Source organism: Girardinichthys multiradiatus, chromosome 17, assembly GCF_021462225.1.
Source record: "Girardinichthys multiradiatus isolate DD_20200921_A chromosome 17, DD_fGirMul_XY1, whole genome shotgun sequence".
Lineage (NCBI taxonomy): Eukaryota > Metazoa > Chordata > Actinopteri > Cyprinodontiformes > Goodeidae > Girardinichthys > Girardinichthys multiradiatus.
Genome location: NC_061809.1, coordinates 28,345,795 through 28,360,310, shown reverse-complemented (window position 1 = coordinate 28,360,310; position 14,516 = coordinate 28,345,795). Strand labels below are relative to the sequence as shown.

General features: G+C 41.4%; 1 protein-coding gene and 1 long non-coding RNA gene across 12 annotated transcripts in view; one reads left to right on the top strand and one right to left on the bottom strand.

The window, feature by feature from the left end:
• usp6nl (USP6 N-terminal like) overlaps nt 1-4,644 on the top strand; it is an 89,933-nt gene extending 85,289 nt beyond the window's left edge. For all 6 annotated transcript variants that reach the window (XM_047389788.1, XM_047389791.1, XM_047389789.1 and 3 more), the window contains one exon: nt 2,018-4,644. In XM_047389788.1, coding sequence (XP_047245744.1) covers nt 2,018-3,618 — 1,601 coding nt within the window. In that variant the 3' untranslated portion in view covers nt 3,619-4,644. The remainder of the gene's footprint in view (nt 1-2,017) is intronic.
• Nucleotides 1-14,516, bottom strand: part of LOC124883000 — a 32,071-nt gene that overhangs the window by 10,969 nt on the left and 6,586 nt on the right. For all 6 annotated transcript variants that reach the window (XR_007042061.1, XR_007042058.1, XR_007042062.1 and 3 more), the window contains exons 2-4: nt 6,873-7,012; nt 5,371-5,423; nt 36-125 (exon numbers count right to left, since the gene is read on the bottom strand). This is a non-coding gene — a long non-coding RNA (uncharacterized LOC124883000). The remainder of the gene's footprint in view (nt 1-35; nt 126-5,370; nt 5,424-6,872; nt 7,013-14,516) is intronic.

The window sequence follows — 14,516 nt, the reverse complement described above, 5'->3', positions numbered from 1 at the left end:
CAAACCTTTATCCCTTCAACATTGTGTTTTCTTACTTGGCTTAGCTGTACTGTTGTGCTGCTCATGTGGAAGGTGCCTTGACTGCCCAGTGGCAACAATTGTTCAATTGTTGGTAATGTCTCCCTCTGGTGGATAAAAGAAGGCATTGAAAAGGAAAACAACTATTTAGGCTACACAATTGCATGTCATTTGAAACACGTCTGTTTTAACATAACCCTCGTTTTGTTCTGATATATTCCTGCAAACCAAGACCCAGCTGACACAGCAAATGTAACTTTACCACAGTAGAGTGAGGGAAAGTAGCTCAACTTATTGCAAAGGATTATGACCTTCTAATGTGGGCGAAAGTGATGAGAAACTCCTTCATGAGATGCTTGCATCAACAAACGTTTTCATGTATTTTAATACAAATTAAGAACATTAATTATGTATTTTCCTTAGAGCTATGATGTTCATTATTGTTGCAACACTACAGAAAATCCCTGCTAACTTGACTTCAGTGCACAATGAAGCGCTGCCTCTAACCATTTTAAAATAGTGTTATTATGAGAAACCTTTTTATTATTTCCAACCCACAAACTAACTGGCTGCTCTGGTCAGAAAACCTCTAAAATCTGGTCTCACAACCACTTGTTTTCAAATTAATAAGCTATACCCTCATTAATATCTGCTGCAAATTTACAAAGTTTAAATTTGTACTTCCTGTTAACTCTTCTTCTACTGCCATATTACTGTCTCTACAGCCATGCCTTGTATTTAGTGCAGTAATTCTAGTGAGTGGGAATCAAAGATGGAGACCCTAACTTCACCCTGATGACGCCACCATTTGGCCCAATGCTCAGCTAAATTCAGCATTAACATTTTTATTTCAGCAAGTAAACAAGATTATGTTACTGAATGTAAAACTTGCAGACTTGCAGCTTCCAGCAGGCTAAAAACATCAACCTGAGGCAACGAGACGCGGAGCTGAACGGACACTGGGGAGAGCAAAGCCTTTTTATTTCTGTGTGCTCTCTGTCAGGCACATCTTGGAACAGTCGTTTGCTGGAAGGTTTGCAGACTGCTTGAGGTGAAAATGACAACACCTGAGCTAGACTGCAGCAGGTACATGTTTTAGTAAGGTAGACTCATGATGAACAGAAAGTTAAGCGGTCGGCACCACAATGGATAAGTAATAGTGGCTGAGTAAAATACCTTAATTACTCAACACATGCCTGTTTAGGCAGAGCTTAACACTGTATACCTCAGTATTTATAAGGAAATATTAACGATATTAAAAATCAAAACCTTAATACACATAAAATCTCTCAACCTGGATGAACAAAAGTATGACAAATAATTTAAAAGCATTAAAATATAGCTGTAATAGTTTCAGCAAACATCTTCTGTAAAAGGGTTTAATTAAATAATAAAAAAAGAATAAAACTCTTATCTCTTGATTTAATATTATTTACTATTCAAGTTTGATCATTTAGCCAAATTAAAATGAGTCAATTTAAGCCCTTTTAAGTTAAATAAGTGATACACAAGGTGAGCATTCACCTCGACAGCAAACATCAGTTTAAAGAAATATTTGAGTTTCTGGTTAACTCCTGATGATCACCTCCAAGCATCCCTAACTGCATCCTAACATGTTCCTAGCAGCACGCATTACTTTACGATTTCAGGCACTTCTTTTATAAGGAGCTGCTTGTAAAGAAATAACCTCGGTGGGGAGAAGTGGGTCTTTCTCCACTGGAAGCCGCAGCACATTTAGGGAAACTCAGGAATTATTTCAGCCTGGAAATTAATAAAAAATATTTCTGATGCAATTTTTGTCTCCTGCTTTGAATATAAGTGTCGTCTTGAATGGAACTCCTCATTTACCTCTATGGCAGTGTTGTTGCATGAACTCATGACCCTGTTGTGACTTTTCATCCAATGTTACTCAACACTATGTACTAATGTATGTAACTATAACTGTTCATTTTTATTCCTGCCGGAGAAATAATGTGCGTCCACTGTTCCTATGTTGCAGGTAAGGAGGAAGAGTTTCCTAAGAAGCCACTGGGGCAGCTTCCTCCAGAGGTGGCAGCGCTGGTGTTGAACCATGTAGGCAATGGTCAAAGCCACACAGAGCCAGCTGCACCTCCAAGAGACTCAAGTCCTGTACCGGAACGCCAGCAGGACGGTCGGCCCCCGAGCCGGGCACGCAGGGACTCAGTGGAGAGGCCACTCCACCACAGGATGGAAAAGTGGGATGCCCACCCCAGGAGATCTAATGAGATTCTGAGTGAGCAGCAAAAGCCGTCCACCTCCAACACACCAGAGAGAAGAGCAACTCCTTCATCAGCCTCCACCCCAACACCCCAGGTCACCACAGTGGATAGCCGGAGTCCTCAGAACCATGCCGTCACTAACCACAACTCCAATGCAGTCTCCAGTTCCCGCCAAATTATCGGCCCCCGGTGGGTCAAACCCTCCGAGACAAAGCTGGAAGCTGCCAAAGCAGCTGCAGCACGAGCGACAGAGCAGAGCCGAGGGACATCGCCAGCTCCTTCCAGCCCAAATGATAGTGTTTATGCTCAACGCCGGCCCCGGTCCACGGGATTCATCCCTGTGTCTGATCGAGGCTCCAATGCCTCCCAATATGACAATGTACCAGGACTGCCAGAACAGGATTTCGAGATTTTGGAGCTTGAGAAGCCTCCAACCAGAATGAGGACCCCTCGCAACGAGACACCTTTTAATGTACCAGCAGCACACCAGGGCAGCCCCAGGCATGGACCAAGCCAGGCCAGCGATATCCTCTCTGTCTCAACAGGTCCCAGGATGCCCAAGCATCATCTGCCCCCTCAGTTTCCCCGTGACAGCCCACCTGAGTTCCCTGCCAGCTACTCTGGTGGTCAGAGTTGGTATAACACTCCGCCCCAGCAGGACTCTCCAGGAAGAACTACAGCCGAGGTTCCCATCCTTTACCCAGGCTACAGTATGAGCCTGGACCACAGAGGGGAGGACAAACTTTATGGAGTCCCCAGGTTTAATTCACCCTCCAGCACATCATACAGGGAACTAGCGTATGCAACCACCCAGCGACAGCCCACCAGTCTTTCCCCTGAGAAAGTGCTGTTAAATAATTTGTTTGCCACCTACCGCAGGCCACCACCTGGGTCCAACCAAAACCTTCAAAGCAGCAGACCTCCCCCAGAACAATCCTTGCAGCTAGAATCCCAGAGCAGCTCTACTCCCATCTACCTGCAACAGCTAACATCAACCACACAAATCCAAACTTCTCTGGACTACAGATTAGAGGGTCATCAGAGAGGAGAGGCAAACCCCCACTACCTGCAAGGGGGCAGGCCTCAGCCAATTGTAGATGGCGTCCGGTGGGAGCAAGAGGATGAGGGTCCCCCTCAGTCCCCTGGTGGGATGCATCGATCACCTAGCTTCCAGGAAGCCCAAATGTCTCCTGTTCATGAGTTCAGTTTCCCTGCCAACCCAGACGTTCTGCCGCACTTCAGGACACAGTTCCAGGAGCAGCAGCCAGGTATACGACAACAGCTCCCCCAGCTGTTTGGTGGACCACACTACAGGCACGCACAGGAGGCTTTTGCCTTGCAGGAGTCCATGCTGCTGTGATGCAAGGATGATACTGTAACAAACTGAGGCATAGTCACGGACACTGTGGTAAAGATGAGCAGAGTAAGAACCTGGTTTGGGTTCTGCTCTTTGTTCTTTACATGTGAAGTACTGAGCTGTAGAACTGCATCAAAATGTTGAAAGACACACCAGCCTCTGAGGTTTCTACTGATTGCTTTAACAAACTGACTGAAGATGTTATTTTATATTTGGATGTAAATCATTAACAGAGCTTACAGTGTATATATTCACATATATATCTTTTAGAGTCTGATAATGTACAGTGGATTTTTGTCTTAATCTAAAGTTAGCAGCAGGGCGGCATTCCCTTACGAAAACTGATTTATTTTCCATCTTTATTTTTTTTTATCTCTTACATTAAGGTATTAACAATGGAAAATCAAGTTACTCTGTATGCTTGAGAAGCATTTTTCTTAAAAGAGATATGCTGTGTCACAGAGTAGAACTGAATGGGTTAACATCATGGAACAAACAGCAGAGTTCGCTCGGTTTACGGTTCAGTTCAGTGGTCTTTTCATTCCTAATTAATGTTTAACACGTTCCCTTCTCATCTGTAAACTACTTTCTTATTGAGATGTCAAAACCAGAGTAGCAGTTTTTTTACACCTGAACCATAAATACAAAATTACATGAGGTCTACATTATGATAAAAATATCATTAGTCAACTAAATTGCTTTGTAATCATTGGTCATATATTTTAGTTGCTGTAAAAGCTAAAGCATTCTTGAGGGGATGTCAACTTTAATTTCCTACCATTCATTTTGTTAGTAAAACTGTTGACTACTGGACCTTGTACTGGTCGTGATCTGGAACACACACACTACATGTAACATTTAATTCATGCATTTCAAAAATGAACTGACCACATTCAATGTTCTATTTTTCATACTCTGGTTTAGTTGTTTTTAAACTACTGCTCATCTAAGGTATCTAAGGCCTATTTGCATTTTGTTAAACTGCAGTTCCTTTTCATTTGTTTAATAAAACCAGGTGGCTGAAAACAACTCAATGGGTTTTTACTTTCTTGGGGATTTACAGCTATTAATTAGTCTCTGTTCTGACAGAAATGTATTTTCTGACGCAGAAAAATCTGTAGTTTATACCTTAAAGCAGATCTGATTGTTTTTTCTTTAAGTGCCTTCTTGTTTCTTTACTACAACATTTACATTTACATAACGAAGCCTGAATAAGGTACATGCGCCATGTCCTGAATTACAGCAACACCGCCTGTTTTTTCCCCTGTATTTAAATAAAAGGAGCTGGGGATAAAATAACTGGACTGTAGCTTTAGAAAATAAAACATTAAGTTTTCTTCTTTTTACATTTATTTGATCCTAATGACTCATTGCCCATGAATATTTTTTAGATTAACTTATCTTTTAAAAAAGCAAACTACAATAAAAATCCGAAATGTAATTGAACAAGTGATTTTATAACATTAATTTATCTCTATATTTCTTGTTGATGATTGGCAGTCATCATTCTAACCCGTGAACCATGTCAGGTAAAAGCTTTGCTCCTTTCCTCCATCCCTACAGATGGAGAACACCATGTTTACTAAACTGATGCATAGAACCCACTTAAAGTGGCTCCTACTCTTTGTTCATCCCATGATTATCACTCACTTTGACCATTGCAATACCCATTAAAAGCATCTGCAGATAGTTCAAAGTTCAGTTCTCTGTCTTGTCTTTACACAGCTAGAGGAAACATGTCATTTTGTTACTTACTGATCTCCACTGGTGTGCCACCGACTACCAGAACCAGGTTCACGTCATCAATCCTGCCAAGAGAGGGACTGCAGTCAGAATTTGGGATTTCTGAACTCAAGCGATGTTAGTTCTTGTCTAGCTCTTACATCTCTACGACCAAACAGTTTACATTTCTGTTTCCTCCATGATGGAACAATCAGTCAACTGCTATCAAAGAAGGGGCTTCCCGCCACCTTCTAGACTGCATGGTTTAACTGTGCCTTTTTTTTTCACTTTGACACTCGTAAAATCATTTAAATATAACCAGAACTTAATGCAAACATCTTTAACATCACCAGAACATAAACAGTGTTCTTTACTTGTGGTTAGCTTTGGATAACTGGCCTTTAAAAAGAAAAAACATGACTGTAGGTTTCATCACAGATTAAACGGTGGTTCATCATGTTGGAACCCAGCCATGGGATAGACCAACCACAGAACTGCCAGAGAGCAAAATAGACTGGTAAAAACTCTACATCCCAGAATGCACAGCATTAACCCATTTTCATGGCATCTCTCAGGAAGGAGGAGTTGCACAGCTAGAATCCCTGTGACCTTATAGACCTGCAGCTGTTCACTAGGTGCCTCAGGGGGACCATGAGTGAACATCTTGATCTCACAGCTGAGTAAAAAGACTGGATTCTTTGAACGTAAAGTCTGGTCTACTGTCTGCTTATCCAGAGACTATATTATGGCTATTTTAAAACTACATTTTTCAACCAATTAGCAGCATGTCTGTTCAACAGGCTGGATCCAAGCAGACTGCCTGATTAAGTAACCAGCTAATATCAACTTGTAATACTTGTGTAACTCTAGAAGGAGCAGAAGGGAAAAGGTATAACATTCTGTACAACAAGCAGTTGTAAACTACACTACAGGTCACAACTTTCTCACTTAATGGGTCTCTTTATATTTAGGACTATTTAAATTGTAGGTTCTCACCAAAGGCAACAAAACTATGAACACACATGGAAATATGTAATAAACAAAAAGAGAGAAATAATTCTATAAACATGGTTATATTTTAGATTCTTCTAAATAGCCGCTCGTTGCTGTAATCACTGCTTTGTTCTCTTGGCGTTCTCTCCATGAGCTTCATGAGGTGGTCACCTGAAATGGTTTTCCAAAGAGTCTTGAAGAACCTCCCAGAGGTTCATTGAGAGAAGGTCAAAGGTTAATATTTCAGTCATCAAAGCAAAGGGCGGCTACTTTAAGGAATCTAAACTATAAAACATATTTGAAGTTATTTTACAAGTTTTTATTTGCTATATAATTCTATATCTGTTCATTCACTGCTTTGATGCCTTCAGTGAGAATCTGTGTAAAATGGAAATTAGTCATAAACATAAAGAAAACCATTAAATGACAAAGTAGCTCCAGTAGTGTACTTTTACATCTAATGAGCATTTATTTAATATATTTTTGCTTAAAGGTCTAGTTTTGACTTTCTGTGAATGTATAATAGGGAATGGTTTTGTTACCTGTAGCAGAAAGATGTTTTATCACTGTGAGCTGGTTGGAAAATTAAACATCCTCAAAAGCCATGAAGCTAGTTGGATGTAAGCTGTATCCGTTCTGCTTCATCAGCTGATTGTGAGTCTTTCAGGCTCCTTTTCATACACTGAAACGTAGAAAGCAAAAGAAGATACCATGAAAAGATGCAAAATCTCAAAGCTTACTCTGTTCCTGTTGGCTCAACCAATGTAACGTCCCATAGAAACACGGACATCACCAAACATAATGGTCTGCTGGAAACATCTAGACTGTTAATACAGCATTCTCTGTCACCGATATGAATATTTTCATTTGGATTTTATTTAAATTGCTGAAGTTAGTTTCAACAGCTGTTGTCTATCTGACAAGTGTTTAGCTTCCACCGCTCTGAGGACTGATACTCAAACTGATAACTTCAAAAAATCCAAACTAACCCTCTGTTTCTATTGTGATTCCCTTCAAGGCATCACAATGGTAATTAATAAATACATAAATAAATATTGTAGATTAAATGATCAAAACTGAAATTGAATATGTTACATTATTTTAGCAGCGGTAGAAAAACTGTTACATAAAAGCTATTAGATTATTTTATGCATTTTTGTTTAAACTGTTAACTCTGGTATTTCTACTCTGGCCTGTGCATAGCTATAAAGGTCTTAATTTTAACCAACATACAGCAAATTTCAGTACACCATAAAGTTTGTTTTAAATAGGAACTTTGACATTATTTTCATTCAGAAAGATCAATCAGAAAATTAACAAATTACCTTAAATAATTTTGGGTCTAACTGCACACAATCTTTATATCATTTAAAAGGCCTTTTAATTTCGTTCAAAAACAAATCTTTTGCCTTGACATAAAACTCCACTGAAACCTCATTTATAGGAAGGTCTGATTATTAACATAAAAAGGAAAAACAGTAGCTGATTCACATTCAACAAAAAGGTTCATTAAATTCAATTCAAAAATACTTTATTAATCCCAAAGGGAAATTAAATGTTGTTGTAGCTCATATTATGAAGGTTTCTTCAAAGAGCCGTTGTAGATGCTGATGGCTGTGGGCAGGAAGGATCTCCTGTAGCGCTCCGTCTTACAGCAGATCTGAAGAAGCCTCTGACTGAAGACACTCTGTTGTTGTAGGACAGTCTCATGAAGAGGATGCTCAGGGTTCTCCATAATGTTCTTCATTTTATGAAGAATCCGTCTTTCCACAATGATCTCCAGAGGTTCCAGAGGAGTCCCCAGAACAGAACCAGCCTTTTTTATCAGCTTGTTGAACTTTTTTAAGTCCCTGGTTCTGATGCTGCTTCCCCAGCAGATGATGGTAGAAGAGATCAGACTTTCCACAACAGACTTATAGAAGATATGCAGCATCTTGCTGCAAACACTGAAGGACCTAAGCTTCCTCAAGAAGTACAGTCTGCTCTGTCTCTTCTTGTAGATGGCTTCACAGTTGCATCTCCACTCTAGTCTGTTGTCCAGGTGAACACCGAGGTATTTATACTCCTCCACCACCTCCTCTTCTTCTCCCATGATAGAAATAGTTTTTGACTTATTCCTTATTCTCTTAAAATCTACAATCATCTCCTTTGTTTTAGTCACGTTCAAAATGAGATGATTGTTTCCACACCATGCCACAAAGCGGTCCACCACCTTCCTGTACTCAGCTTCTTGTCCATCTCTGATCCACCCCACGACTGCAGAATCATCTGAGTATTTCTGCAGATGACAGGAGTCTGTCTTCTACTGGAAGTCTGAGGTGTACAGAGTGAAAAGGAATGGTGAGAGTACTGTCCCCTGTGGTGCTCCTGTGCTGCTGACTACCTGGTTAGACTCACAACCCTTCAGTCTCACAAACTGTGGTCTGTTTGTCAGGTAGTCTTTGATCCAGGAGATTGTTGAGGCCTCCACCTGACTCTTCTGGAGTTTCAGACAAAGCAAATCAGGTTGGATTATATTAAATATTCTGGAGAAATCAAAGAACATGATCCTCACAGTGCTGCTGGCTTTGTCCAGATGACAGTGGGTTTGTTGAAGCAGGTGTTTGATGGTATCTTCAACTCCAACTCCACAGCGATAAGCAAACTGAAGGGGGTCCTGATGGTTTACTGTTTGCTTACTCAGGTGGGCCAACAGGAGTCTCTCTAGGACCTTCATGATGTGAGATGTCAGGGCAACAGGTCTATAGTCACTGAGGACTGATGGGTGAGTTTTCTTTGGTACCGGAACAAGACAGGAGGTCTTCCACAACACCGGAACCTTCTTCTGGGCCAGGCTAAGGTTGAAGAGGTGCTGCAGAATCCCACAGAGCTGCTCTGCACAGGCCTTCAGGACTCTAGGGCTGACATGATCTGGACCTGCAGCCTTATTCTGATTCAGTCTCTCCAGTTGTCTCTTCACTTGACTTCTTGAGACACACAGGTGGAAGGGGGAAGCAAAGGAAGCATCAGCATCTTCTGATATCGTTGAAGGCAAACATGTAGAAGGGTCTAGGGCTGAGGTTGAAGATAAAAAATGTGAGGTGTTACTGGACAGCTGTGAGTCCAGTGGGTCAAAAGAAGGTGGAATGTCTGTTAGGCTGTGAGCAGGAGAGGAGGATGCTGAGCTTGTTTCTGAACTGAACCTATTGAAGAATGTGTTCAGTTCATTGGCTCTGTCCAGACCTCCATCGGTCGGATCATCCTTCTGCTTGAAGCCTGTGATCTTCTTCATCCCTGACCACACATCTCTGATATTGTTTTGCTGGAGTTTGCTCTCCAGCTTCTTCTTGTACACCTCCTTGCTGTCTCTTATCTTGACATTAAGATGCTTCTGTATAATCCTCAATAATTCTCTGTCTCCCTCTCTGAAGGCTCTTTTTTTCTTGTTAAGCAGGTCCTTCAGGTCACTGGTGATCCAAGGTTTGTTATTGGGGAAGCATCTCATGGTTCTGGTGGGGATGATGTTATCCACACAGAAGTTTATATAGTCGGTTACACACTCAGTCATGGCATTGATGTCCTCTCCATGTGGCTGGCACAGTGCGTCCCAGTCTGTAGCCACAAAGCAACCTTGCAGAGCTTCTTCAGCTTCCTGTGACCATTTTCTCACAGTCCTCTTTATTACAGGTTGCCTCTGAACAAGGGGCTTATATTTTGAGCAGAGAAAAACAAAATGGTGATCTGATTTGCCTAGAGGAGGTCTTGCTGTAGAGATATATGAGTCCTTGACATTTGCATAAAACAAATCCAACGTTTTGTTTTCTCTGGTAGAGCAGCTGACAAATTGTTGAAACGTTGGAAGTGTAGCAGAGAGTGAAGCATGGTTAAAATCACCAGAAATTGCCACAAAAGCATTGGGGTTTTGTGTCTGTAGCTTAGCAACAACTGAGCTGATGGCATCACATGCAGTGTCAGCAACAGCGGAAGGTGGAACGTAAACTGTTGCCAAAATAACACTGGTGAACTGCCAACAGTTCAATATCTGGACTGCAGAGATGACACTTCACAGTAACATGTCCTGGATTACACCATCTGTTGTTCACAAGTACTGCCAGTCCACCTCCTTTACATTTGCCACTCCTCTTTAAATCTCTGTCTGCTCGTATGGTTAAAAAGCCTGGCAGAGAGACGCTGGAGTCGGGGATATGATCCTGCAGCCATGTCTCAGTAAAACACATAATACTGCATGCCCGGTACTCTGGCTGGGTCCTTTGTAGGACTTGGGAGTTCATCCAACTTGTTTCCCAACGATCTCACATTTTCCATCATAATCGACGGAAGACATGGTTTGAACTTCCTCCTTCTCTCTCTTCTCTTAGCTCCTGCTCTGCATCCACGGCGTCTCCTTTTCAACTCATCGGGGATTTGGGGTTGTAGTTGAAGTATTATTTGAGCTTTTGAGATATTAATCAGCTGCTCCCGGTTGTAAGAAACAACCCCGTTGCCATGGCAATGCATCATAACAAATGTCCAAAAATAGAAAGTATTAAGAAAAATCATCCAAGCTGCACAGCATCCGACACCGGAGTGGACAGTCATCCAAAAAAAATCAACTGTATCCACCACAAGAGGAATAGTTCCCAAAAAAGAATACATCAGAATCAAAAGTAACAGAGCTACTCCAACCTGCTGTCACCTTGAGCGGCGCAATTCTAGAATTCAAAGGTGTTCTATCATGTATTCATTCACAACTAAACAAATATAAATGAGTAGGATCAAACAGAATGAACACATCCAACGTTTTAAAGAGTGTGGATGAGAATAAAATATATCAGGCTACAGAGAAAGGATTTAGGACCGGCAAGATGGCGGTGTGAGCATACTCGACCCAATCTCTGTCATGATATGTCAGACTTTTAGTTGTCCCATAACAGTCTCATCTATAAAAGTTTAAAACTACTTCTCTAACAGCATTTTCCTCCAACACATCCATCACAAAAGCCTGGAAAAAGAAGAGTCGCAAGGTAACTAGACACGAAAATGCAAGGAGCAAACAGCATGGAAAACGCAAAGTGCTGGAGGAAGACAGAAATCGTTACCCCCATAACAAAAACAATAAATGAAAGGGAGGATGGCCTACTAGGAAGTATAAATACCCTAAAACAATCCTTTCAACTTGTTCACTTAGAGCTGAGGGGCGAGAAAGAGAAAATGATGGAAACCATCAGAGTGGAAAAGGCAGAGGAGAAGATTCAGCAATTAGAAAACAAGGAACTCAGCTTCACACGTTATAAAAAAGATGGATCTGCGTTTTTCTGGGTTAGCTGAAGGAAAAGGTCAGGATGTTCGTGACAAGATCGTTTCCATTTGCCAAAACACGGCGCCTCATTGCAAGGAGAAGCTTCCAGGATGAGCTAAAGCTACCAGACGCCTTTGAGATAAAATCATCCAGTTTTATGAGACACTATAGAGATTTGGTGTGGAAAGCAACGAAACAACCATCCTTTCTAAAGGCTGGGGATCTGCGATTCAAGGAAAATGTATCTCCAGACGACCGGGAGCGGAGAAATCTGCTGTGGCCCGTGGTTGAGAAGGCGTGCCAAGGAGAGGTGGCTTTCTATGTTGGTACCAGAGCCTTCGTTTTAGGATGGAAGTTAAACTTCCTACTGATTAAGTAGTTACACAGATCTGACATTTGTTGGGAACGGCTCACAAGTTTTGTTCATATGTTGAGAGATCTTGGTGTGTTTGGTGTTACTTCATGTATTTCTCAGGGGTTTTAGCTACCTCTTCCTCCTCTCTGCCTGCTCAGACGCTTTTTTCCTAAGCCCCCTGCTTGCTTGTATTCTTTTACTCCTAACTTTTTATATCTTAGCAAACATTACGAAAATATTGGACTAAAACGTCTTCTTACCAGCGACTCCCAAGGATTATTATTATTTGTAAATTTGTTTTTTTGGATTTTGATGTTTTCATAATCAAACTCGAAAGAAGGACAAGTTGACGCCAGATAATCAGCACAAAATGCCTCCCTTCACCACAAAGGACTTCGACAAACTTTTACAGAAATTGGCTGTTTTGGAGATGAAACTCAATCAACTAGAAGTGAATGTGGAGGTGAATATGAGGTACAACGATGATTCAACTCTGCCTGTGATCCCAAACATTGACAGCCAGCTCAACAACTCAGTCGGCAATCAGAACACTGAGAATAAACCCACTGGCATGTTTTAGGGGCATGCCCAAAAAATCAAGGTGGACGACTCACTGGAAGATCTCAGCTATTAAATAAATTAGAATGGCCAGAATTACAGAGAAATGCCCCCGTTTCCCCTGGGAAAAGGAGACTTCGACAGCGAGCTTCTGTCACAACAACTGATAGGAGTGAGACAGCTGGAAATAATGGAGTTCTCCTCCAGAACAGATTTGCTCCACTACAGAATGAAAACCAGGAAACTTATCCATCTTCTGAAAACAATAAAAGGTTTGAGAACAACCTTCATTCTAAACAGTCTTCTCCTAAATTGCCAGAGAAAAAGCGCCTCACCAGACCAAGAACCCTAATAGTGGGCAACACAGCTGTGGGCGGGATTAAAAACTTCTGCAACAAGAAAAACACAGAAGTTCTGATTGGTACCAGTAACGTGGTCTCCGATATCTCAGAGAATATTCTTACAATCACAGAAAAGCGCCCGTCTCTAGAAAACCTTATTATACACTGTGGAGCCATGGATGACGTGGCTATGAAAAAATCAGAAGGACTAAAGGAGGATTTCACTCGTCTTCTGAATATTGTTGGAGGTCTCAATATCAAGGTGTTTCTCAGTGGACCCTTTGCACCGATTTTCTGTGGAGTTTAGATTTTTTCTAGGCTTCTGATGATTAATAAGTGGTTGAAAAAAAACATGTGCCACCACACCTGTGAACTTCATCGACAAATTTAATATTTTTTGGGAAAAAAGACAATTCTTCAAGCAAGATGGTTTCTGTTTGAACAAGCCAGGAGCCAGACGTCTCACATCTAATCTCTTCTATTCAGTAAATAATCCACCAGCAGCTTCGACCTTCAGCAGAGAACATGGAGTATCAACAACAATGATAACGCTGCCTCCAACAGCTCCAGCAGAGACAACCGGCCAGTTGGCTGAGAAAGAGAGGTCATCTCAAAAGGTCTCCCCGTCAAAATCCACAGGAGAATTGAACCCCCCCATTATAGAGAAGTGGACCCCCCCATTAAACCCCCCTCACCCCAGACCCCGACCCAGACCACACAGAACTCTCCCATCAACCCACTGAGCCCGCTTTTTGCTTTACTGGATTCTGATAACATGAAAGGAGCTCTTAAGATCGGGACCCAAATGGTTCTGACATCTTCTCCATTCAACACCCCCCGTGGCCGAGGTCCTGCTACTAAACCAACATCTTCCAAATGCTGCAGACCTCCGCCACCTCCTAATCTATCTCCTCCTAATCAGGACCTTCAAATCACTTCTCTGTGATACAGTCTGAAAATGATCATGTCCAGGAAAAACTTGGGCCCCTAATAGGAGATAGTTGTAAAATCTCTGTGCTTATACGTGACAGAAAGAACAAAGCTAAAAGGATAAGAGACGTAATGAACAATCAACAAAAGCCATAAACTGTCAGGTACAACCAGACACAGAGTTAATATCAGCCACTAAGTCATATAAACTGGCTTTATTGAACATTAGATCTCTGTCAGGAAAATCATTTTTAATCAATGACTTCATTACTGACCACGATCTTGATGTTCTGTTTTTAACAGAAACATGGTTACATGAATTTAATGAAGCTCCCATTCTGATAGAGGCGACGCCTCCGAACTACAATTTTCTTTGTGAGAGCAGACAGCAAAGAAAAGGTGGGGGGGCTACTTTGTTTAAAGATTTATTAGAGGGTAAAAAAGTATTTCTGGGCAAATTTGACTCTTTTGAATATTTGGCTCTCCAGGTAAAGAGCCCGGTCCGAACCATGTTCTTGAATATTTAGAGGCCCCCTAAGTCCAAAACAAACTTTATCAGTGATTTTAATGAGATTTTATCTGTGATTTGTGTTGATTATGACTGTTTAATTATTGTGGGACACTTCAACATTCACATGGACAATCCTGAAGACAGAAGTCCAATAGATCTATGTGACACTCTTAGAAATGTTGGTTTGACTCAACATGTTAAACAGCAAACGCA